Genomic DNA, 20,647 nt, shown 5'->3' with positions numbered 1-20,647 from the left:
TGGGATGGTGCTGGATCCCATCTGTGGGGCTGAGCCCCCCATCCATGGGGCTGGGATGGTGCTGGATCCCTCCCATGGGGCTGAGCCCCCCATCCATGGGGCTGGGATGGTGCTGGATCCCATCCATGGGGCTGAGCCCCCCATCCATGGGGCTGGGATGGTGCTGGATCCCATCCATGGGGCTGAGCCCCCCATCCATGGGGCTGGGATGGTGCTGGATCCCATCCATGGGGCTGAGCCCACCCATCCATGGGGCTGGGATGGTGCTGGATCCCATCTATGGGGCTGAGCCCCCCCATCCATGGGGCTGGGATGGTGCTGGATCCCACCCATGGGGCTGAGCCCCCCATCCATGGGGCAGGGGTGGCGCTGACCCCCCCCCAGCCGCTCCAGGCACTCCAGGGTTGGGCCCATCCCGGCCCCATCCCCACCCACCCCCACCCCACTGCGCCCCCCGGGACCCCCGGCCCCCCCCCCCCCCCCCGGAGGGCGCGGGGGGGGGGCACTTGTGGGGCGGGGGAGGGGCCCCACATCCCATTTTTGGGTGCAAACCAGGCGGTTTTTGGGGTGACCGTAACCGGGTTTATTGACCCCCAGAACCCCCCGGAGGCTCCGACCCAGCCCCGGGGGGGGGGACGGGGTTGGGGGGAGGGGGAAGGGGGGGGGGGAGGGGCGGGAATAGACACGTGGGGGGGGAGAAAATTAGTGTCTGAAGTCGTTAACGACGCGCAGCCGCTCCTCGGAGCCCGCTGGCAGCGTTCCCGGCGTTCCGGAGCGTTCCCGAGGATTCCCAGTGTTCCCGGTGTTCCAAAGCCTTCCCGGCGTTCCCGGCGCTGGGGAGCGTTCCCGGCGTTCCCAGTGTTGGGGAACGTTCCCAGCGTTCCCGGTGTTCGAGAAGATTCCCGGTATTCCCGTTGCTGGGGAGCATTCCCGGTGTTGGGGAGCATTCCAGCGTTCCCGGTGTTCGAGAGCGTTCCCAGCGTTCCCGGTATTCCCGGTGCTGGGGAGTGTTTCTCAGTGTTGGGGAGCATTCCCAGCGTTCGAGAGGATTCCCAGTATTCCTGGTGCTGGGGAGCGTTCCTAGTGTTCGGAAGCGTTCCTGCTGTTTCCCGGCGCTGGGAGCATTCCCGGTGTTGGGGAGCATTCCCAGCGTTCCCGGTGCTGGGGAGCATTCCCGGTGTTCAAAAACGTTCCTGGTGTTCCCCGGTGTTGGGGAGCATTCCCAGCATTCCCGTGTGTTCGAGGGCATTCCCGGTATTCCCGGTGCTGGGGAGCGTTCCAGGTGTTCGAAAAGCGTTCCCAGTGTTGGGGAGCGTTCCCGATGTTCCTGGAGTTGGGGAGCGTTCCCGGTATTCCCGGTGTTCCCAGCACTGGGGAGCGTTCCTGGTGTTCAGGAGCATTCCCCAGCACCGGGGGAGCATTCCCAGTGTTTGAGAGCATTCCCGATATTCCCCAACGCTGGGGAGCGTTCCCGGCATTCCTCGTGTTCTCCTGGGCAGCGGGGAGCGTTCCCGGTGTTAGGAGCGTTCCCAGCGCTCCCGGAGTTGGGGAGCATTCCCAGTATTCCTGGAATTGAGGAGCGTTCCCAGCACTGGGGAGCATTCCCGGTATTCTCAGCATTCGGAGCGTTCTCCGGCGTTCCCCAGCATTGGGGAGCAGTCCCGACACTGGGGAGCGTTCCCAGAGTTCCCAGTGTTGGGGAGCATTCCCGGTGTTCCCGGCGTTGGGGAGCATTCCTGGTGTTCCCAGCATTCCCCAGCAGCGGGGAGCATGCCCGCTATTCCCGGCGCTGGAGAGCGTTCCCCAGCCCTTGGGAGCAATCCTGGTGTTCCTGGTCTTGGCGAGCATTCCCAGTGTTTGGGCGCATTCCCGGTGTTCCCAGCATTGGGAAGCTTCCCCAGCGTTCCGGAGCGTTCGCAGCATTGGGGAGCATTCCCAGTATTCCCAGTGTTCCTGGCACTGGGGAGCGTTCCCAGTATTCCCAGTATTCCTGGCACTGAGGAGCATTCCTGGCATTCCCAGCACTGGCGAGCGTTCCCGACATCCCTGGTGTTCCGGCACTGGGGAGCGTTCCCGGTATTCCCGGTATTCCCGGCACTGGGGAGCGTTCCCGGTATTCCCGGCATTCCCATCCTCCAAATGGGACGCGAGCGGCTCCGGCTCCGGTGCGGGATGAGCCCATTCCCGGGGGGATTTTCCCCCCAAAAGCCGTATTTGAGCCGGCAGCAGCAAACACCCGGAAAAATCCTCGGAGCGCAACAATTTTCGGGGAAAAAAAAAAAACCCCAAAACCCCCCCGATTTGGGGGGGGGGGGGGGGCGGATTCGGGAACGTTCAAACCCCCCCCCCAAAAAAAAAAACCCCAAAAAACCCCCAAAAAATAATAATTAACGGAAAAAAAAAAAAAAAAAAGCAATTTCCCGGTGGGGGGCAGGCGAGCGCCCCCCCCCCCTCCCCCCCCCAGCCGTTTTTTGGTGAAAAAAAAGGCACTTTTGGGCAATTTTTGGGGGGGGGGGTGTGTTTATTTTTCTTTTTCCCCCCCTCCCCCCCCCCCTGCAAAATTTTTGGGTTTTTTAAATTTCGCGTTTTGAAATTGGCGTCGAGTTTCCCCCCCCCAAAATTCGCTTCCATTTTCCCCGGCACGGAAAAGCCGGAATTTTTTTCCGGATGGAGGGGGGGGCGGGCGGGGGGGGGGGGGTTGGGGGGGGAGGAACCCAAATATCCGTTCGAAAAAGAAGCAGAAATCGGTTTAAAAACCATAAAAGAACTAAAAAAAAAAAAAACCAAACTCAAACCCTCCCCCCCCCCCCAACCCCCCCCCCAACTTTTTTGGGGAAAAAAGTGAAAAACAAAAAAAAAGGGGGGGCGGGGGGGGGGGGGCAAAACCCCTTGCTAAAAAGGTCGGGAAAAGAGATTTTTCAATTCCCGGCTCGAAAATAAAAAAGTCTTGGGGGGGGGGGGCGGGGGGGGGGGGAGGTTGGGGGGGGGGCGGGTTTGGGGGGGGTTTGGGGTTACAAAACACACACCCCCACCCCCCCCCCCCCGCGTTTTGTTGTTTTTTTTTTTTTAACCGCGATCCCAAAAACTTGTAAAAAATAAATTATTTTCGTTAGGGGGGGGGGGGGGGGATTTTGTTTTTTTTGGTTTTTTTTTTTTTCTTTTCTCTCTTCCCCCCCCCCCCCCCCCCCCCAGCCCCCCCCTTCCCCCCCCTTCCCCCCCCCCCGCCCCCCCCCCCTTTCTCCCGGCTCAAAATTCGTCGTGTCGCACCAAAGCTTCTCCGAAATCCGTGGCCTGGCTGCCCACGAAAAGGTCGTATTTTTCCACGATTTCCTCCCGGCTCAGCTTCCCGTCCTGCCGGAGAGGAAGAACCGAATAAAACCCCCCCCCCAAAATAAACCCCCCCCCCCCCCAAAACTCCCCCCCCGTCTCCCCCCGGGAACGAACAAATTAGGGCTTAACGAAGACCTTGTTCTGGTCGGACTCGTAGACGAGGTGCCGGGCTTCGGCCTCGGCGTGGTCGTAGTCGGAAGGGAGGATCCAATCTTTGGTTTCTTCTTGATCCATTTTGCCGTCGCGGTTTTTGTCCCGGAATTCCACGAACTGTTCCCGTTCCGTTTTGACCCACTCGGGTTCGTCGGCGGCGCCGCCGTCGTGGCTGTACATGTCCCCTGGGAGAGGCGGGGAAAAAAAAAAAAACACCAGGCAACCGGAGCGGCGGGATTAACCCCCCCCCCCCCTTCAACAGCATCCCGCCGGATCCATCCCCAAGGGAAGAACCACCCGCTTCCCTCCGTCCCGCCGGAAAACCCAACGGAGATCCAACTTCTCCATGGCCCCAACTTCCGAAGGTCGGACCGCATCGTCCTCGAGGTCCCGTCCCACCTCGTACGCCCGGATTTTTTTTTTTAAATCCCGTCTCGGAGGATTTCTTTCCCCAAAAAATGGGTCGGGAAGAGGAGGCCGCCTTCGGCCCCCGCGTATTTCGGAGCCTTCCCGAAACGGGAGGGAAACGTTCCGTGGTGGGATAAGGGCAGCTTCTCCGCCTCCCCGCACCCAAGAGGGGACAACCCGGGATTGTCCGGTGGATGCTCCCACTCCCAGCCCAGTCACCGCTTTGGGATTTAACCCCGGAGAGGGAGCGGGGGAAGGTCTAAAAGTCAGGAATTTAAGGGAGAAAATGGAATTCCAGGAGGGGGAAGGATGGAAACGGACATTCCGGCAGCTCTTCCCGCCCCGGAGGGGACACGGTGGCCAGCGTCTCACCTATGTACTCCTCCAGGTCAATGAAGCCGTCCCCGTTCTTGTCGATGTCCTCCATGGTCTCCTGCAAGGAGAAGACGCCGGTTGGCCGGGCTCGGAGCGACGTTCCCCGTGGGGACAACCTCTCCCAGCTCCGGCGGCACGCGGAGACGGCGCCTCCGCCCGAAAAAAAAAAAAACCCAAATCCCACGTTTTTCTGCTCCACGGCCCATCTCCTCCACCCTGATCCACCTGGAGGCCATCCCACCGCAGGAGCGGTGCCGGTGGTGGAGCGGGTCAGAAGGTCTCCCCCGGGGACGGTCCGGTGGGATTTCCAGCCCTTTCCACCCATTTCTTAGCCGTGAAGGCCACGTTGGGTGGGAGGCCACCAGCCGGAGGGGACCCACCTGCACGACGATGTCCTTCATGTAATCGTACTCTTCGGGGTGGAGAAAAGCGGTGAACTCTTCCTTGGTGGCCGTCAAGTCTCCGTCCTTGTCAGCCATCTTGAAGCGTCGTTCATCTCGCACCATCATTTGTTTGTAATTAAATCCATCGTCGGGGTCTGGGTCATCTGGGCATGAGAAGAGAAGAAGGAGCCACCCCCCGCGTCAGCTCGGGCAGGGGGGAGATGTCCCGTGGTCATCACCAACCCAACCTCAACCCGACGTCAACCTCAACCCAACGTCAACCTCAACCCAACATCAACCTCCACAACCCAACGTCAACCTCAACCCAAGGTCAACCTCCACAACCCAACGTCAACCCAACCTCAATCTCAACCCAACGCAAGGTCAACCTCCACAACCCAACCTCAACCTCCTCAACCCAACCTTGACCCAACCTCAACCTCCTCAACCCAACATCAACCTCCTCGACCCAACCTCGACCTCCTCAACCCAACTTCGACCTCAACAGGACCACAACATCCTCAACACAACTTCCACCTCCTCAACGCAACCTCGACCTCCTCAAGCCAACCTCGACTTCCTCAACCCAACCTCAATCTCAGCCCAACCTCAACCTCCTCCACACAACCTCAACCTCCTCCACACAACCTCAACCTCCTCAACCCAACTTCATCCTCAACACAACCTCAACCTCCTCAACCCAACCTCAACCTCCTCAACACAATTTCATGCTCCTCAACCTCCTCAACCCAACCTCAACCTCCTCAACACAATTTCATGCTCCTCAACCTCCTCAACCCAACCTCAACCTCCTCAACACAATTTCATGCTCCTCAACCTCCTCAACCCAACCTCAATCTCCTCAACCCAACTTCATCCTCCTCAACACAACCTCAACCTCCTCAACCCAACCTCAACCTCCTCAACACAATTTCATGCTTCTCAACCTCCTCGAGCCAACCTCGACCTCCTCGAGCCAACCTCGACCTCCTCAACCCACCCTCTGCCTCCTCAGCCCAACCTCGACCTCCTCAACGCAACCTCCACCGCCCAAGGCTTTGCCACAACAGCCTAAATTTTAGATATCGGCCGCCATCGCGTCCCTCCTGCACCTCCTCCGCCAGGAGGAAGAGGAGAAGGAGCTCGCAGCAGTTGTGGGACACCAACATTCCCGGGGAAGATGCCCCAAGGAGACAAGGAGCGGGGTTTTTTTTTTTTTTTGGGGGGGTTTTTTTCGGCCGGTGGCTCAGCCCGAGCTATTTTGGGCGGAGAATGTGTAAGGGGATATCGGTCCCCGCTGCCGGGGCGGCTTCAAAGCCAGCGAAACATCCCCCCAAGCGCCCGCCGCGGTGGGAATATCTGGGCACATATGGCCGCCCGATATAGCTCCGCCGGCAGCTCCAGATAAGCTTCGGGATAACGCCTTTTGTCGGCTTTTGTCCCTCGGCCGCTAGAAAAACCCATCGCGGGAGGGAGGACGGACGGGGCCGAACCCTCGCGGGGTTAAATTCAGGCAGAGCCGGGGGGGGCCCGGGCTAAAAAAAGGCTAAAAATGGCTCCCTCCCTCTCGGCTCTGTTTACACCGGGACAAAAGGCGGGGGATTAACCAGTCCCGCAGCCGGTAAATGGAAGAGGTTTTATTTTTAAGTCCCCTCTAAATTTAATTACTAGGACGTAATTAAACCCGAAGTTTGGAGTTTTCGCCCCGGGCCGGCGGCACGCGCCGAGAGCTCGAAGGACGAGCCCACCCAAGGGCCAACTTAAACCCCATTTCCAGCGGCTCTAAGGGGTTTTAATCAGCAGAGAGCCGTTTCAAAAGGGTAAAACCCCCCCCCGAGCTGGGTGGCAGGAGCCAAAGGTTTTCCGGGGGAGGGATCGAGGGGAGAGAGCTCGGGAACGGCTCTCGGGAGCTGCGGGCGAAGCTTTTTAACCCGATAGGAGCCGAAACACGAGGGTTTCTGCTTCCGCGACCCGCCTGGGGTGACAAGCGAGTCTGATCGGGTGGAAGAACTTAAAAAAAAAACAAAACCCCGCATTATTCTTATTACGTTCTTATTTTTAAGGCGGTTTTCAAGGGAGTTTTCCTTCCAGGTGGTTATTTATCGCTTAACGTTCTTTTTATCCTTATTAGCTTTACTATTCGGCAGGATTCCGACCGGCGGGAAAAGCCTTCAGCGCCGATTCTTCCCCCCCCCCCCCGAGCTACTTCACCCCGGCACCGGGTGCGACCCCGGTGACTCATATGGTGTTGGATTTCCAAAAAAAAAAAAAAAAAAAAAACAAACCCAAAAAACCCCCAAAACCCCCAAAACAAAGGCGGCGGTTTCTTTCCGTGCCAAAAAGCCAACATTTTTTCGGTACTGAGTAGAGGGCGGTGGCCGCGCCGGGAGAAGGATGTTCTTCACCCCTCGAAGGGATCCCACCGGCCTCTTGGCCGCGCCTCAAACCCTCCAGGGACAATTCCCGAGGCTTTTTCCAGCGGGCGGAGGGAGAAGGGAGGGGAAGAGCCCGGTGGAAGGGACGAGGCCATTTCAGTCGAAAAGCAAAGCCGGGGCTGGGGCTGGGGGGGGGGAGAAAAAAGCTCCTTTTTTATTTCTGCCGAATACAAAAGGAGGAGCGGGAGGGGGAGTCAGGGCTCTTCCCGGCGTTCCCTAAGGACGTCCAAAAGGACGGGGGAGCAGGGCTATAATAGGATTCCTCGGGATGTGCCAAGGGCGCCCGGCCTCCGGGCCGGGGGAGATCTTTACGGCGTAAAGCCGGGCGCTCTCTTCCCTCTCCCGCAAATTAGGCTGGAGGTTTTCTCGTTAAGGTGGGGGTTTTTTTTTTCTCCTTAAAATGTTTTGGGGGTTTCGGTTTTTTGGGGTGGTTTTTTTTTTTAAATATTCCACACCTGCAGGTCGTAATTCCCACCGCCCGGACTCCAAAAAAAAAAAAACCCACCAAAAAACAACCTTTCCAGGATCTCTTCTTCCCCGTCAGGGTGGGATTCGAAGGGGTAGATAGGTGCGGATCTCGTTAATCAGGTTATTAACGGCAAAGGGAAGCTGAGCGAGACCTAACGAGGTCCCGGGGGGCCAATTCCCCCCCCCTCCCCCCGGCTCCTTCCCTTCCAGCTTCCTAACGAAGCCGTGAAAAGAGCCGGAGGCGAGACGGATGAGGGCAGAAGCGAGAGGCACCAGGGCTCCATACGTTCCGCCGCGAGCATTTGACTATCTTTGGAAATATTTAGTAAATTAAAACTTTATTTCATGCTTTGGAGCCGTAGCTCATCCTCCCCGTATCTGTCAGCGTTCCAGGAGGCGGGAATAACCGGCAGAGGAACTTTTCTAACGCCTTAACCCCAGCGGAGCTTCTCCTTACTTCGCTCCCCCCTGGGTTTTTTTGGTTTGTTTTTTTTTTTTTTTTTTTTTTTAAAAAATCCTGGAAGGGCCGTCGACCCCGTCCCACGTGCCATAATCGACACGTTCCGGGGGGTCTAAAGCTCCGGCCAGCGGAGAAAACCCGGGAGCGGTTTTGGAAAGCCATTAATAAAACCCTTTTGCTGACGATCTTTGCGGCTGGAGGCAGCAAAAGGGTGGTCGCCGCCGCCCCGGCTTAACGGGCGTCTCTCTCCCGCGGGCACCCCGGTGCCGCCGGCGGGTGGAAAACCAAAAGTCAGAAGGTAAAAAAAAAAAAAAAAAAACAAAAAACCCCAAAAACACCCCCCTACCTCCCACCCACCCCCCCCCCCCACCCCGTTTTAATCCCGTTATGGCTCAGGAGCTGGGAACTGGTTTTCACGACGAAGCGCGTCAATAAAGCAGAGCTATAAAAGCCGGCGAACGCCGCCTGCGGCCTGGGTTGGGGTTTTTGTTTTTTTTTCCCCCCACGTTTTTTGGGGGTTGGGTGGGGTGGGGTGGGGTGTTTTCTCCCCCCTCCCCACCCCGAAGGTAAATCGGGAGTAATGGGAAGCGCGGGGGCTCCACCAGCGGCGCCCGTCTGCTTTATTGAGGGGGGCCCACCACCAGCAGCGGGGACACCTCGCCCCTTACCGAGGTAAGTGCCATATGTCACGTTCCTGTACTCATCCCAGGAGATAAATCCATCTTGGTTCGTGTCAAACTCCTGCCACTGGCGCTCGACACTGTCATACACGTATTTCTTCTGGGCCTTCTTAATCCAGGCTTTCAGCTCCCCCTCCGTCACAAACCCATCCTTATCCGTGTCTATCTTATCTACAATCACTCTACAAAAACAAAACAGCAAGTTTTCAAGCGCCGGCTCCGTCAAGTTTGTCTCCCGAGAGTCGAGACCTACCTAAAATGTAGCCGTAGGTGGCATTTTTATATTCCTCCCAAGAAATGAGGCCGTCCTCATTGAGGTCGTGCCCTTTCCACTGCCGCTCTACATCCTCGTAAATCCAGCGTTTTTGGGCAAATTTAATCCAGTCTTTCAGCTCTTCCACCGTTACAAACCCGTCTTTGTCTTCATCTATTTTACTTACAATCTTTCTGTAGGGAATGCAGAAAAATCCAGCACAAGTTAAGGGGAACGAGGTTCTAAATGCGCCCGGGCGGAGCATCCGCGCCCGGATGCCGGAGCGAGCAAGTCAAGGTGGTTTGCGTTGGGGATTTTTGGGTTTTTTTGCCCCAAATCCGGGCAATTCGAGCACGCGGATAAGCTCGGCCTCAAAACTAAGGTAGGGGTTTAGCGGCCCGAAAACGCCGGTCCGCTCGCTTTTTTTTTTTTTGGGGAATCGGGGGTTTGAGGGGGAAGCGTTTTCTCGGCAGCCCTTCGGGAACACCTTGGGAGGCGGGCACGTACGCGCGCTCACGTTAAAAACGGAGAAGAAAAACGGAAAAAAAAAAAAAAAATATATCGGGATATAAAGACCGAGCCTCGGCTCGTCGGAAAAAGCCCGGTAGGAGAGCGATGAGGAGGTGCCGGAGATCCCCCCCGCCCCGTCGATCCGATGCCCACCCATCTTCCCGAGGGGAGCTGCCGGGTCGATGACGGGGGGGGTGCGCGGCCGCCTTGTATTTTTAGCCGCAGCTGTGAAGAAAAAGCCCCTCGGAAAAGGAACGGGGAAGCCGCAGGGGGGGAGGCAGCCGGGATCCTTCCCCCGGATCGCTGCAGGTGGGGGGGGGCGGGGAGGAGCAGGGGCCGCTTCATCCCGGCGTTTTCCTCCTGGGAGGTTTATTCCTTGGTTTTTTGTGGGGTTTTTTTTGTGGGTTTTTTTTTGTGGGGTTTTTTTTTTTAAGTTCAGGAAATCCTAAACTTGAAAAATAAGGCATTTTAAAAAAGGCGGGGTTTTCAAAAGGCCGCGAGACTCGAATCCCTTTCCTGGGATATCGATGGAAAGCAAAACCTCCAGGGGGGGGGAAAAAAAAAAAAATGAAAAAAAAAAAAAAAACAAAAAAAAAAAAAAAAAAAAACCCCAACCCCCCCCAGGCCGAAGGGAGAGCGGAGCCACCCCGCGGCTTGAGCTCGCGGCGCTCCAAAAAATGGCTTTTCTAAGCAAAAACCAACCAACCCACCCCCCCGCCCCCCCCCCCCCCCGCGACTTCTTGGGCGCAAAAAAAAAAAAAAAAAGGGCCTTTCCTAAAAACCAAAAGCTGCGGAGAGGAGGTAAAAACGATTCGCTTTACCCCTCGAAGAGCCTTTCGGCTCGCTGCCGGATTTCCCCCGCCGGGCAAGAGGGCAGCTCGCGGCCCGCCCGCCGCGTCGACGGACCTTTTAATCAGTTTTAAAAGTTTTAATAGGGGCTATTTCAGGGAAACGGTTCGATTTTTAAATAGCGCGTCGCCACGCGGGAGCAGGAGCGGGCTGGGGGGCAACGCCGCGGCGGGGGCACGCGAGGCTCTGGCACGGCGAGGTAGGTAAGGGGTTAAAACCTGTAAATAAAAAATAAATGATGATGAAACGAAGGGTTTTATTTGGGAAACCAAGGGTTAAAAAGGTTTCCTTGAGGAGGTGACAGAGATTTGGGTACTTCATCTCGCCCAAAGCCGCTTTTTTTTCCCATCCACCAAGCGGCCGCTGAAGCGGGAATATTGAGGGGAGGAAAAAAAAAAATAACAACAACAACGACAAAAAAAAAAAACAAAACCACCGGAACGAAGAATCCGAAGGCGATTTTTTCCAGGGAAGGTTTCCAGGTGGGGCGGGAGAAGTCGGGAGGTTTAATTAGGGAACGGCTTCCCCGTCGGTCCCCGCCTGGAGCCGGGGGCAGCTCCCGAACCTCCCGCCTTCGGCCGGTTCAGCGCCGCGACCGGCTGCCGACGGGCTCTTTTCCCAGGGCAGAAAGTACAAAACCCACCCGTTTGAATCAAAAAAATAATAATAATAATAATAATAATAATAATAAAAAAAAGCCATCGGAGAAGGGGTGGCGAGGGCAGCAGATGTTTCGTGAGGGCCGGCAGCTGGAGCCGACGGGCCGCTCGGCTTTCCCACCGCGGGAAGGGAGGGAATTCCGTTTGCTCAGCGCTCTGGCCGGGAAAACGGCCAGAAATCCTCGAATTCCGCAGCTTTTACGGGGCGGGAGGGGGGAGCAGGAAAAAAAAAAGCGAGGTAGAACACGGGAAGGCTGGTCCGAAATCCCGGTCGTCCCCAAAAACAAAAAACCAAAAAAAAAAAACCCACCCCAAAAACCCCCACCAAACAGAAGAGCCGTACGGGAAAAAAGAGCCGGGAAACAGGGAGCCAGAGCTCTCCCCCCCCCCCCGCCCCCCCCCCCAAGGAAAACTGCGCCTTTCCACCGGCCGTTCGAGAAATTAAATAATAAATTGACGCCACCGTGCGCTCATCGCAAGTTTATCGAATCGATTCGCGGCTGGGGAAAGCGTGATGAATTTGCCTAGGGGGGAAAAAAAACCCAAAAAAAACCCCCAAACAAACCAAACCCAAAAAAAAAACCCCCCCCCGACTAAAGCTGGTTTGCGTTAAAGGCGAGAGCGGTTGGGAACGGCCTCGTTAAAACATCCCGAGTGGAAACTCTGACCCCGGCCGCGCTTCCACTGCCAGCTTTTTCCAGCAGATAACTCAGCGGAACAATGAAATTAAAACCCGGAGCCATGACAAAGCCCACGGGGGCAGGAAAACAGCCCGAGGAGGAGGAGGAGGAGGAGGAGGAGGGGAGCTGGTGGCGGGGAAAAGGCTCGCCCGGAGCGTTTCTGCTCTCCGCAGCCGGAGCTTCGCCTTCCCCTTCCCTCCCTGCTTTACTTTGGGGGAAAAGATCTTTAATTTTCCCCCCGCCCCGGCCCCGTTTCCAGCGCAAAAAGCCACCCGGCTCCTCGTATTTGGCGGATCCCGGACCAGCCGGGGCCTTGCTGCGCTGGTTCCGGTGGTCCAAAAAGAGGGGTTTTCTTCCCAGTTTTTTTTAAAGTGTCCCCAGGGAGGGAAAAAAAACCCCTCCCCTCCCACGCCAGCCTCCAGCAGAGATTTCTTTACAGCGGACGCGGCGTTGCCTTTAATCAAGAGCAAAACGCTGGCGGAGACCCCCTGCGGCTACCTCCCGCCGCAGGTTGGTGGCCCCGGATGGTCCGTAGGGATGCTACGGCACGTGGGGAAGCCTGGAATCTCCCTGCCCTGCAAATCCGCCTTTACCTCGCTCCGGTGGCGTTTCCCCGAGCTCGTTAAGTTTTCCCTTCTCATTAGGAAGCCCCATTCCCCCATCCCCCCCCCCAAAAAAACCCAAAAAACCCCTAATTTTCATCGTGGGCTGCAGCAAACGCCACTCCACGGGCCATGAGCGGGAAGTTGGGATGCTCAGCTCCGGCGTGGAGGACAACGCCGGTGAACGATGGCCACCCGGGACACGGAAATCAGGCACCCCCACCAGCCCGTCGCCTCCAAAACCCGATAAAAACGGGCAGAGACGGAGATTTAAGGGGCCGTTTGGACCATCACGAGCCACTCCTGGGGCCTGACATCTCCAGGAGCGTCCCGACGGCCGGGCCGAGCTCACCAGGGCTCCGAAAAATGTCTCGGCAGGGCTGAACCTCCCAAGGTTTAAGCCTTTTTTTTTTTTTAAACCCAGAGCGAACAACTGCGCCGGCAGCTGCTGCCGCCCAGACAAAGGCACACGCTGTAGCGCCGAGGAGCCAAAAATGCCAGGGCCAAGACCAGCCGTGTCCCCCCCGCTCCCCCCGGCTTTAAAACCCCCTCTTCTGCCCTCCGCAGGTGGCCGGGGAGGCAGAGAGAGGCAGCAGAAGTTAAAATTTTCAAGAGATGCTCTGTTTTCCCTCCCTCGCGGCTCCCGCGCAGCTGCTCCTCGACTGGGGAGGAATAACGTGGCAGGAAAATGCGAGTAATTCCCCCGGAGCCTGCAGCGGTAACCGGAGAGCAGGAGGGCAGCATAAGCCAAAGAGGCTTATTTTTATTTCTGCTTTGTAGTTTTGGGGTGTATTCGGTGCCGGGAAGGAGGCGGGCAGGGTTGGAACGGCTCAAGGTGACCTTTGCAGGCGGAGAACCGCGCACGTGCTGCATAACTGCGTCCCCACCGCTCGCGTCGGTCACTAAATTTCAGCTACCGCTGCCTTAAAAAATGACATTTAAAAGGCTCTAGTCGAGGCCGCCTCTGCCACCTGAGGTGCAAGAGAACACGCGCGAACACCAGGGGGGACATTTATGGCCAGCACAACCCGCCGCGGATTCGTTCTCTCTCGATTGGGGTTTTATTTTGGCTTATTATTTTTTTTATTTCCCGCCCCCCCCCCCCGCCTCCTTACCCGAGTCTCTCCTTGCTCTCCTCCGGCGTGAGCTGATCGAAGGTTTTGGCCTCGTCGGCCCCGAGGAAAGCGTCGTGGTCGTAGTCGAAGTTCTGCGCGTCGTCGTGGACCTTGTCGCTGAGCTGGGGGTCGTGGTGAACCCGGTCCTTCTTCTCGGTGGGTTTGCTCGAGATGCAGAGCATGGAGAGAGACAGGCAGAGGAGGAGCTGAGGGACGGTCATGGTGGTTCAGACGCACCTGCGGGAGAGGGAGAGAAGGGGAAATGAGGAGCCGAGGCCGCGAGGGGGGGACGCGGGAGCAGCACGATGCCGGCGCCGGGGTCACAAACCAGAACCCTGACACCAAAAAGGGGAGAGGTGATGAATTCACGGAGACCGGCGGGGCAAAACTGTGAATTCGTAGAGACCGGCGGGGCAAAACGACGAATTCACGGAGACCGGCGGGGCAAAACGACGAATTCACGGAGACCGGCGGGGCAAAACGACGAATTCACGGAGACCGGCGGGGCAAAACGACGAATTCACGGAGACCGGCGGGGCAAAACGACGAATTCACGGAGACCGGCGGGGCAAACCCATGACTTCATTCAGATTAGCTGGGGCAAACCCATGAATTCACGCCCATTGGCGGAGCAAACCCATGAATGAACAGAGATCAGCGGGGCAAAATGATCGATTCGTACAGATCAGCGGGGCAAAAGAATGAATTAATACAGATTAGCCAAGGCAAAACCATGGCTCAGGAGGGATCAGGCGGGCAAAACGAGCGGCTCGTACAGATTAGCGGGGCAAACCCATGAACTCATAGAGATTAACCGGAGCAAAACGAGGAATTCCTACAGCTCAGCGGGGCAAAACCATGAATTCGTAGAGATCGTCGGGGCAAAATGATCGATTTATACACATCAGCGGGGGGCAAAACGGGTGAATTCATTCAGATCAGCGGGGCAAAACCACGAATTCATAGAGATTAGCAGGGCAAACCCACGAATTCATACAGGTCGGTGGGGCAAAACCATGGAGTAATAAATATCAGCGGGGAAAAACGATGAATTAATACGGATCAACTGGGCAAAACGCTGAATTCGTACAGATCAGGAGGGGCAAACCCATGAATTAACACAGATCGGTGGGGCAAAACCACGGATCAGTAGAGATCAGCCGGGTAAAACGATGAATTCCTACAGATTAGCCAGGGCAAAGCAATGAATTTGTAGAGACGAGCGGGGCAAAACGGTGAATGAATAGAGATCGACGGGGCAAAACCGCGAATTCATACTGATCGGCCGGGCAAAATGACAAATTAATAGAGATTAGCCGGGGCAAAACGATGGATTCGTAGAGATCGTCGGGGCAAAATGATCAATTCGTAGAGATCAGCTGGGGCAAACCCATGAATTCGTAGAGGTCGGTGGGGCAAACCCATGAATTAACAGGTATCGCCGGGGAAAAACAATGAATTAATACAGATCAACCGGGCAAAACGATCCATTCATATAGACCAGCGGGGCAAAACCATGAATTCATAGAGATCGTTGGGGCAAAATGATCAATTCATACAGATCAGCTGGGGCGAAACCATGAATTAATAGAGATGAGCCGGGCGAAACCATGAATTAATAGAGATGAGCCGGGCAAAACCATGAATTAATAGAGATGAGCCGGGCAAAACGATGAATTAATAGAGATGAGCCGGGCAAAACGATCTCCGAGCCCTACGGCGCTTGGGGAATCTCTCCTTCCCACCCCGCCGGAGCAGCTCCCGGCCAAGCCCCTCCGCAGGGCAGAGCGCGACAACTGGGTTTGTTGGAAGAAGGAGAAGGAGGAGGAGGAGGGCGAGGAATGCGAAGGATGCGTGGCAAACGCGCGCGGCGGATGGCCCGTTCCGCAGCCCCTGCCAAACCCTCGGCTCTCACGTCCTCCCGCCCCGCTCCCTCCCCCAAAATTCCCTCCTTTCCATCCATCCGACGGCTTCAGACGCCCCTCCGGGACCTCCGAGGCGGATGGAAGCCTCCCCCACGCCATTACGCATTAATTTCACCGTGAATTCCAGCCACGCCGGGGTCGCCGCACCCAGCTGGAACCCGGTGGCCGGGTGGGTGACAGACACGGACGATGACAGGGATAATCAGGACGTGGCAATTTATCGCCCGGATCGTCTGGCAAATCGGAGCAATTTCTGGCCCGAGAGCCGTACTTGGCAATGGGAGAAGGCTCTCGGAAGCATTCCCCCACCCTTACCTCTTCAATCTAAATTTAAATCAAGGAGCTAACACACATATTCCGGCCGAGCCTTGCTCCCTCCAGGCAGGCAGAACTCCACTTTACGCCGGGGGGGGGGGAAAAAAGTTTACAAAATTCCATTTTACCCCCCCAAGAAACCAGAACGAAGAGAGTCCGGGCAGCTAAAATGACTTGCAGGGGTTAGAAAGGAGTAGGAAGAAGGGAAAAAAAAAAAAAATATAAAAATTCTCCTGCTTGTTTTACTCTAAGTTTGCCTGCCTGAAGCGTTACTCCGGAGTCGGCAAAGCCAAGGGATTCTTTTTATTTAAAAAAATCAACCATTTCACCGATATTCGTCTAAAACGACAGAAGCAGCGGGGCAAGGAATCCACTAAACGCCCCCCCCCACTCCGGAATGCCCGAAGGATTTATCCGCGCAGAGTTTGTGCCGTTTGAATCCCTTCAACCGCGAGAGCCCCCGCGAAATAAAGGCTCCCAGACAGACGGAGGGTTGTTTGATCTCCAACGTCACCGTAACCGCGCTGGCTTTGAGCCACATTCCCGCCCCGGAGGAGACGAAAAGGGATGGAAACAGGTCACAGGCGTCGTATAAATAGCCAAACCCGCTGTCAAAGAACCTCATCCTTCAAGCCAGCGACATAAACTCGTGGAAAACCCGCCTGGCATTGGGTTCGTTAAGGATTTCTGCGGCTCCGGAGATGTCCGGAGGCTCCCTCGGGAGCGAAGGCTGGAGCACCGCGATGGTCCGAGCTGTCCCGGGAGCGGGCAGAGCCAGGGCAGGGGAGACGCCAAACCCCGGGGGAGGCCAAAGAATCGCCAGGTCGTTTGGTTTCCCCCCCACCCCCGTCGAAAAAGCTGGAAAGCACCGCTCCGTCGGGAAAGAAAAGAAAAGGAGGAGTCCCAGCGCCACGACCGCATCCACCAAGGCGTGTACTTCGAAGGATGAGGGAGCCCGGTTGGGAATTCTGGTCCTCGTAACGACGCCTCGGGCTTTTGGCCGTTAATTAGTGCAAATAAAAGGGAAATTTGGGCATAGTTTAGCTGAAGGAAGAGAAGCGTGCGTACTAGAGCAGCGGAAAGGGTGGAAAAGCTGGAAGAACAGCAGCTTTCCTCAACTCGCAGGGAATTTCTGCTATAGGGTGCCACCCCGGCAGGTCAGATATTTGGGGGGGGAGGATCTTGGGTTTCGATCTCTACAAACCCGTCCCCGAGGCAGGACCCCGCAAACCTCACTCGCCACATCCCACGGAAGGACCCAAGATAACACTGTGGCGCGCGGTTTAACCCCAGCTGGGGGAATACATCCGACGGAAACAGCCGAGTTTGGAACAGATGGGACATCGTGGAAAGCGGTGAGGCTTCCCAGCCGGCCGAGCCGAAGGGGAGCGGGCAAGGACGCCGGGAGCGCAGCGTCCATCCTTCCAGGCAGCACCGCGGTGGCCCTTCTCCTCCTCGTCACATTTTAATTGATTAGTTTTAAACACAAAAATACTCCCTCGTGGCTTTCAGGAGGCAAGAGATACCTGGAACCCGCCCGGAGAGTCTCCCCAGCCTGGCTGACTTAATCCCTTCCCCGTTTCCTCTCGATCCGCGTGAAAAATCCCCAATCCCCGGCCACCTCTGATGCAATCTGGCATGGCCGTGACCTCAGCAAGGGGGAAGGACACCCCCCGAGGGTATTTAAGAGGAGCTCTAGGTATATATTTACACGGAACACCAGACTTTTCCTCGCTTTGAGCACGTCGCAGAGCCGAAGAGCTGCCCAGCACAGAGCGACCTCCCGCCAATCCCGGGACTGGGCTGGACTAAAGCACAGGGTGACCCGGAATCTGTGTAAATACCACGAGTTTTATCTACAATGTCCACACGAAGCGGCCGTGAGCCGCTCGGGAGGTGATTAAAAGGGACAATCTGACCTCAAACAGGCACGTTGGCATCACGCCGGGTGCCAGGGAGGAGGACGGGCCTTACCTCTGCGGGCAAAGATGCTGCTCTAGTGTGCGGGGAGACAAAAAAACACCATAAACCAACCATTATTCATAAATAATCTGCATCAGTGACACCTTCTGCTGACCAACGGCTGCCCTACCAAGGGGACTGACCCCCAAATTTTTCTCGGAGCTCAGTTTTGGGGAAAGATAAGGCTTTGAGCTCGATTATGTGCACCCAACTTCTCCCTCCAGCTAGTCAGGCAAACCACAAACCGCCTGGGGACGGGACGCTGGCGAGTTCTCCCTTCTCCGAAACAAAAGGGGTCTCGGCGGTGAACCGCAGGGAAGTCGGAAGCGGCAATTAGCGGTGGGGAGCGGAGAAGTATTCCCGCGAAACGGGGTCCGCCGGAACAACTCGGGACTCCCCTTGGTTTTGCAGCGATATGGGCGGAGGAACCGGGGATTCTGCGCTGGGCTTGATTTTTGCAGCGACGTTCAGCGCAGCCCCAGGGCTACAAAACCCCCTTGGAAGGGCATTTTCCACCTGGGAGCGCAGTTAATCCCAGAGGAAAAAGCTTAGAGACAACACAACCCCCTGAAATCTGGGAACTAGTCCTTGTTTTGGCTTTTAAAGGGATTAAACCCAATCCCATCGGCCTCGGCAAACCTGGTCCTTACCCACAGGTGGGATACGAGGCGGTCACCTGTAATTAGCAGCACTGATTGAGGACTTATCGCAGTAATCGAGGACTTATCACGGCGATGGAGGATTTACCGCTCTTTTACCGGCAGCTGAAACAAACAACGGATGAGAAAAGCAGCGATTTATGCCCCAAAACACGCGTTCACCGATACACGACGAACCTGAAGGCGCAGGGGGTTCATTAAACGTTAATTAAGGGGGGAACCAGGTGGGGGGGATGCCCTGGGGGTCTCCTCACGTATCAGGCCCCCCACGTTCCCATGGCGACCAGGCCCGGGGTTCCCGAGGCCCGGCCCGGCCGCTGCCACGTTCCCGCTCCCGCCGTGAGGGGGTGTGGGAGCGGGGTCGGGCGCTGCCACCCCCATGAAGCCCACCTCCGGTCCCGGGGCCGCCTACCCGCCCCACCGGGCCCGTCCCGTCCCTCACCGTTACCGGGAGCCGCCGCCGCCACCCGCTTCTCCTCAGCCGCTCCGCCGACCGGAAGTAGGCGCCACGCCGCACGGCCCCCCGCGCTCCCACCCCGCTAGCCAATCAGCGCGACGCCCCGCCTCCCCCGCCGCCGCGATCGGCGCGCTGATTGGCTCTCCCCGCCGCCCGTCCCCTCCTTGTCCCGCCCCCGCCCCGCGCTCCGCCCGCCTACCCGCCCCTCCGCCTCCGCCCACCTCCGCCCGCCGCAGCCCCGCCCCCTCCCCGCCAGGGGCGCGGTCGCCGATTGGCTGGAAAGCGCCACGTCCTCACGCGCGCGCCGGCGGGAGGCCACGCCCCCCCCACACACGGGGCGCCCCGCCCACTCCGCCCCGCTCCGCACTGCGCTCGCGCGGGTGGAAAAGGGCGGGAAACGGGGGGCGAGGCGCCATTTTGAGGGGGGCGAGGCGCCATTTTGGTGGGGGAGCCGAGCGGGGCCGGGTTGCCATTCCCCAGCTCCGGGAAGCCATTCCCCAACTCCAGGAAGCCCAGGGCTGGGCTGACAGGGCATGGCGGGGCCAGCTCCTCGGTCAGGAGTGGGGAGAGAGTGGGCTTGGAGTGGATTTTCCTCATAAAACGCCCTTGGGGAGAGGCCTCCCCTCAGGGTGGCACCCGCGCAGCGCCCCGCAGGGTGGTGGCTCTGTCACAGTGTTACCTGAAATAAAAAGCGCTCGAAACCAGAAGTAGTTTAGAGAGGAGATGTTGCTTTATTCGACGTCGGGGGCTAGGGGGAAAACCCACAAATCTAGCACACCTCACCGGGGATGTTCGCCCATTATTTATACACAAAATAGCCTCATAATTCCGCCTACCTAACACGTAACTCCGCCCAGGCTTACAGATTCATTCGGATGACCGAATAGCCTTTTTGCACGTGCGGATCAAATTTTGCTGCGTCGGCAAAACACTTCTGCGCGAGCGTCTCGGCGCTCATTTGGGTAAAGAAGACCCTCACGTTATCCTTTTAAGGTACTGAGTCATCTCAGGACGGTAAAAGTTTACTGTAAGTTTGCCAACTTCTTGAGGATGATAAGGATGTTCTTTGAAGGAGCCGTAACTCTGTCCTGATTGGTATAGGAGTACACACTTGACGCATAAAAGAACTTTGAAGTGATTAACTGCTGTTTGGTCGCCCCTCCTCGGTGATGAGCTACTTCTGGCACTGTCTGGGCAGCGGCACTTAGAAATCATGGAAGGGGTTGGGTTGGAAGGGACCTTAAAAGACCACTGAGTTCCAACCCTGCCACCAGCCCAGGTTGCCCCAAGCCCCGTCCAACCTGCCCTTGAACCCCTCCAGGGATGGGGCAGCCACAGCTTCTCTGGGCAACCTGGGCCAGGGGCTCACCCCCCTCACAGCAAAGGATTTCTTCCCAAGATCTCATCCCAATCTCCCCTCTTCCAGTGGAAAACCCTTCCCCCTCGTCCCATGGCTCCCCTCCCTGCTCCAGAGTCCCTCCCCAGCTTTCCTGGAGCCCCTTTAGGGACTGGCAGGGGCTGGAAGGTCTCCCCGGCGCCTTCTCTTCTCCAGGCTGAACCCCCCCAGCTCTCTCAGCCTGTCCCCACAGCAGAGGGGCTCCAGCCCTCCCAGCATCTCCGGGGCCTCCTCTGGCCCCGCTCCAACACCTCCGTGTCCCTCAGCACCGTGTCTATGTGTCTTTTAAACCTTTAGGCTGCGGCAGGACGGGAAGTGAGGGGAAGCTGCCTCGGCTCCGGCAGCCGCCGCAGGGAGACGCTCCCGAGCGCCAGGTGCCGAGCGAGTCCTTCAGGGCGTCCCCTGCCCCGCCGGGGGGACGGGGGAGGCTCTGGCCGAGGGGACGGGGGAGCTGCCGGGGGTCCCAGGCGGCGCGTGTCTCCCCGCAGATGGTGAACGTGTACCGGGCGCACCAGCACTCCTGTTTCCTCTACCTGGGCAGCATCTTGGTGGACGAGTACGGCATGGAGGAGG

At 57.4% G+C, this 20,647-nt stretch overlaps 1 protein-coding gene across 3 annotated transcripts; it reads right to left on the bottom strand.

The window, feature by feature from the left end:
* Positions 1 to 3,211: 3,211 nt before the first annotated feature.
* On the bottom strand, positions 3,212 to 18,761 carry CALU (calumenin). 3 transcript variants are annotated; one of them, XM_063323776.1, is made up of 7 exons: positions 18,664 to 18,761; positions 13,361 to 13,597; positions 8,946 to 9,139; positions 4,647 to 4,813; positions 4,264 to 4,324; positions 3,466 to 3,668; positions 3,212 to 3,351 (listed from the first exon to the last, which is right to left on the bottom strand). In XM_063323776.1, the coding sequence occupies exons 2-7, from the start codon at positions 13,579 to 13,581 to the stop codon at positions 3,247 to 3,249; spliced, it is 951 nt and encodes a 316-aa protein (XP_063179846.1). In that variant the 5' UTR covers positions 13,582 to 13,597; positions 18,664 to 18,761; the 3' UTR covers positions 3,212 to 3,246. The 3 variants fall into 3 exon arrangements, with proteins under 3 accessions (XP_063179846.1, XP_063179845.1, XP_063179847.1); XM_063323775.1 differs by lacking the exon at positions 8,946 to 9,139 and adding an exon at positions 8,681 to 8,874; XM_063323777.1 differs by lacking the exon at positions 8,946 to 9,139 and adding an exon at positions 8,681 to 8,874 and having other exon boundaries at positions 18,670 to 18,748.
* Between the last annotated feature and the right edge of the window lie 1,886 nt (positions 18,762 to 20,647).

The sequence above is a fragment of the Chroicocephalus ridibundus genome, chromosome 1, assembly GCF_963924245.1.
Source record: "Chroicocephalus ridibundus chromosome 1, bChrRid1.1, whole genome shotgun sequence".
Taxonomy (NCBI): Eukaryota; Metazoa; Chordata; class Aves; order Charadriiformes; family Laridae; genus Chroicocephalus; species Chroicocephalus ridibundus.
Note: the sequence above shows the minus strand (reverse complement) of the source record. Positions and strands in the feature narration are given on the sequence as shown.

What these genes read in the sequence shown, in the direction of transcription:
- CALU (XM_063323776.1), bottom strand. Translation starts at nt 13,581, where the DNA reads ATGACCGTCCCTCAGCTCCTCCTCTGCCTGTCTCTCTCCATGCTCTGC. An exon ending in TGAAGGACATCGTCGTGCAG is followed by an intron (nt 4,325 to 4,646) that starts GTGGGTCCCCTC and finishes TTCTCCTTGCAG; the next exon opens with GAGACCATGGAGGACATCGA. An exon ending in ACGAGTCCGACCAGAACAAG is followed by an intron (nt 3,352 to 3,465) that starts GTCTTCGTTAAG and finishes CCTCTCCGGCAG; the next exon opens with GACGGGAAGCTGAGCCGGGA.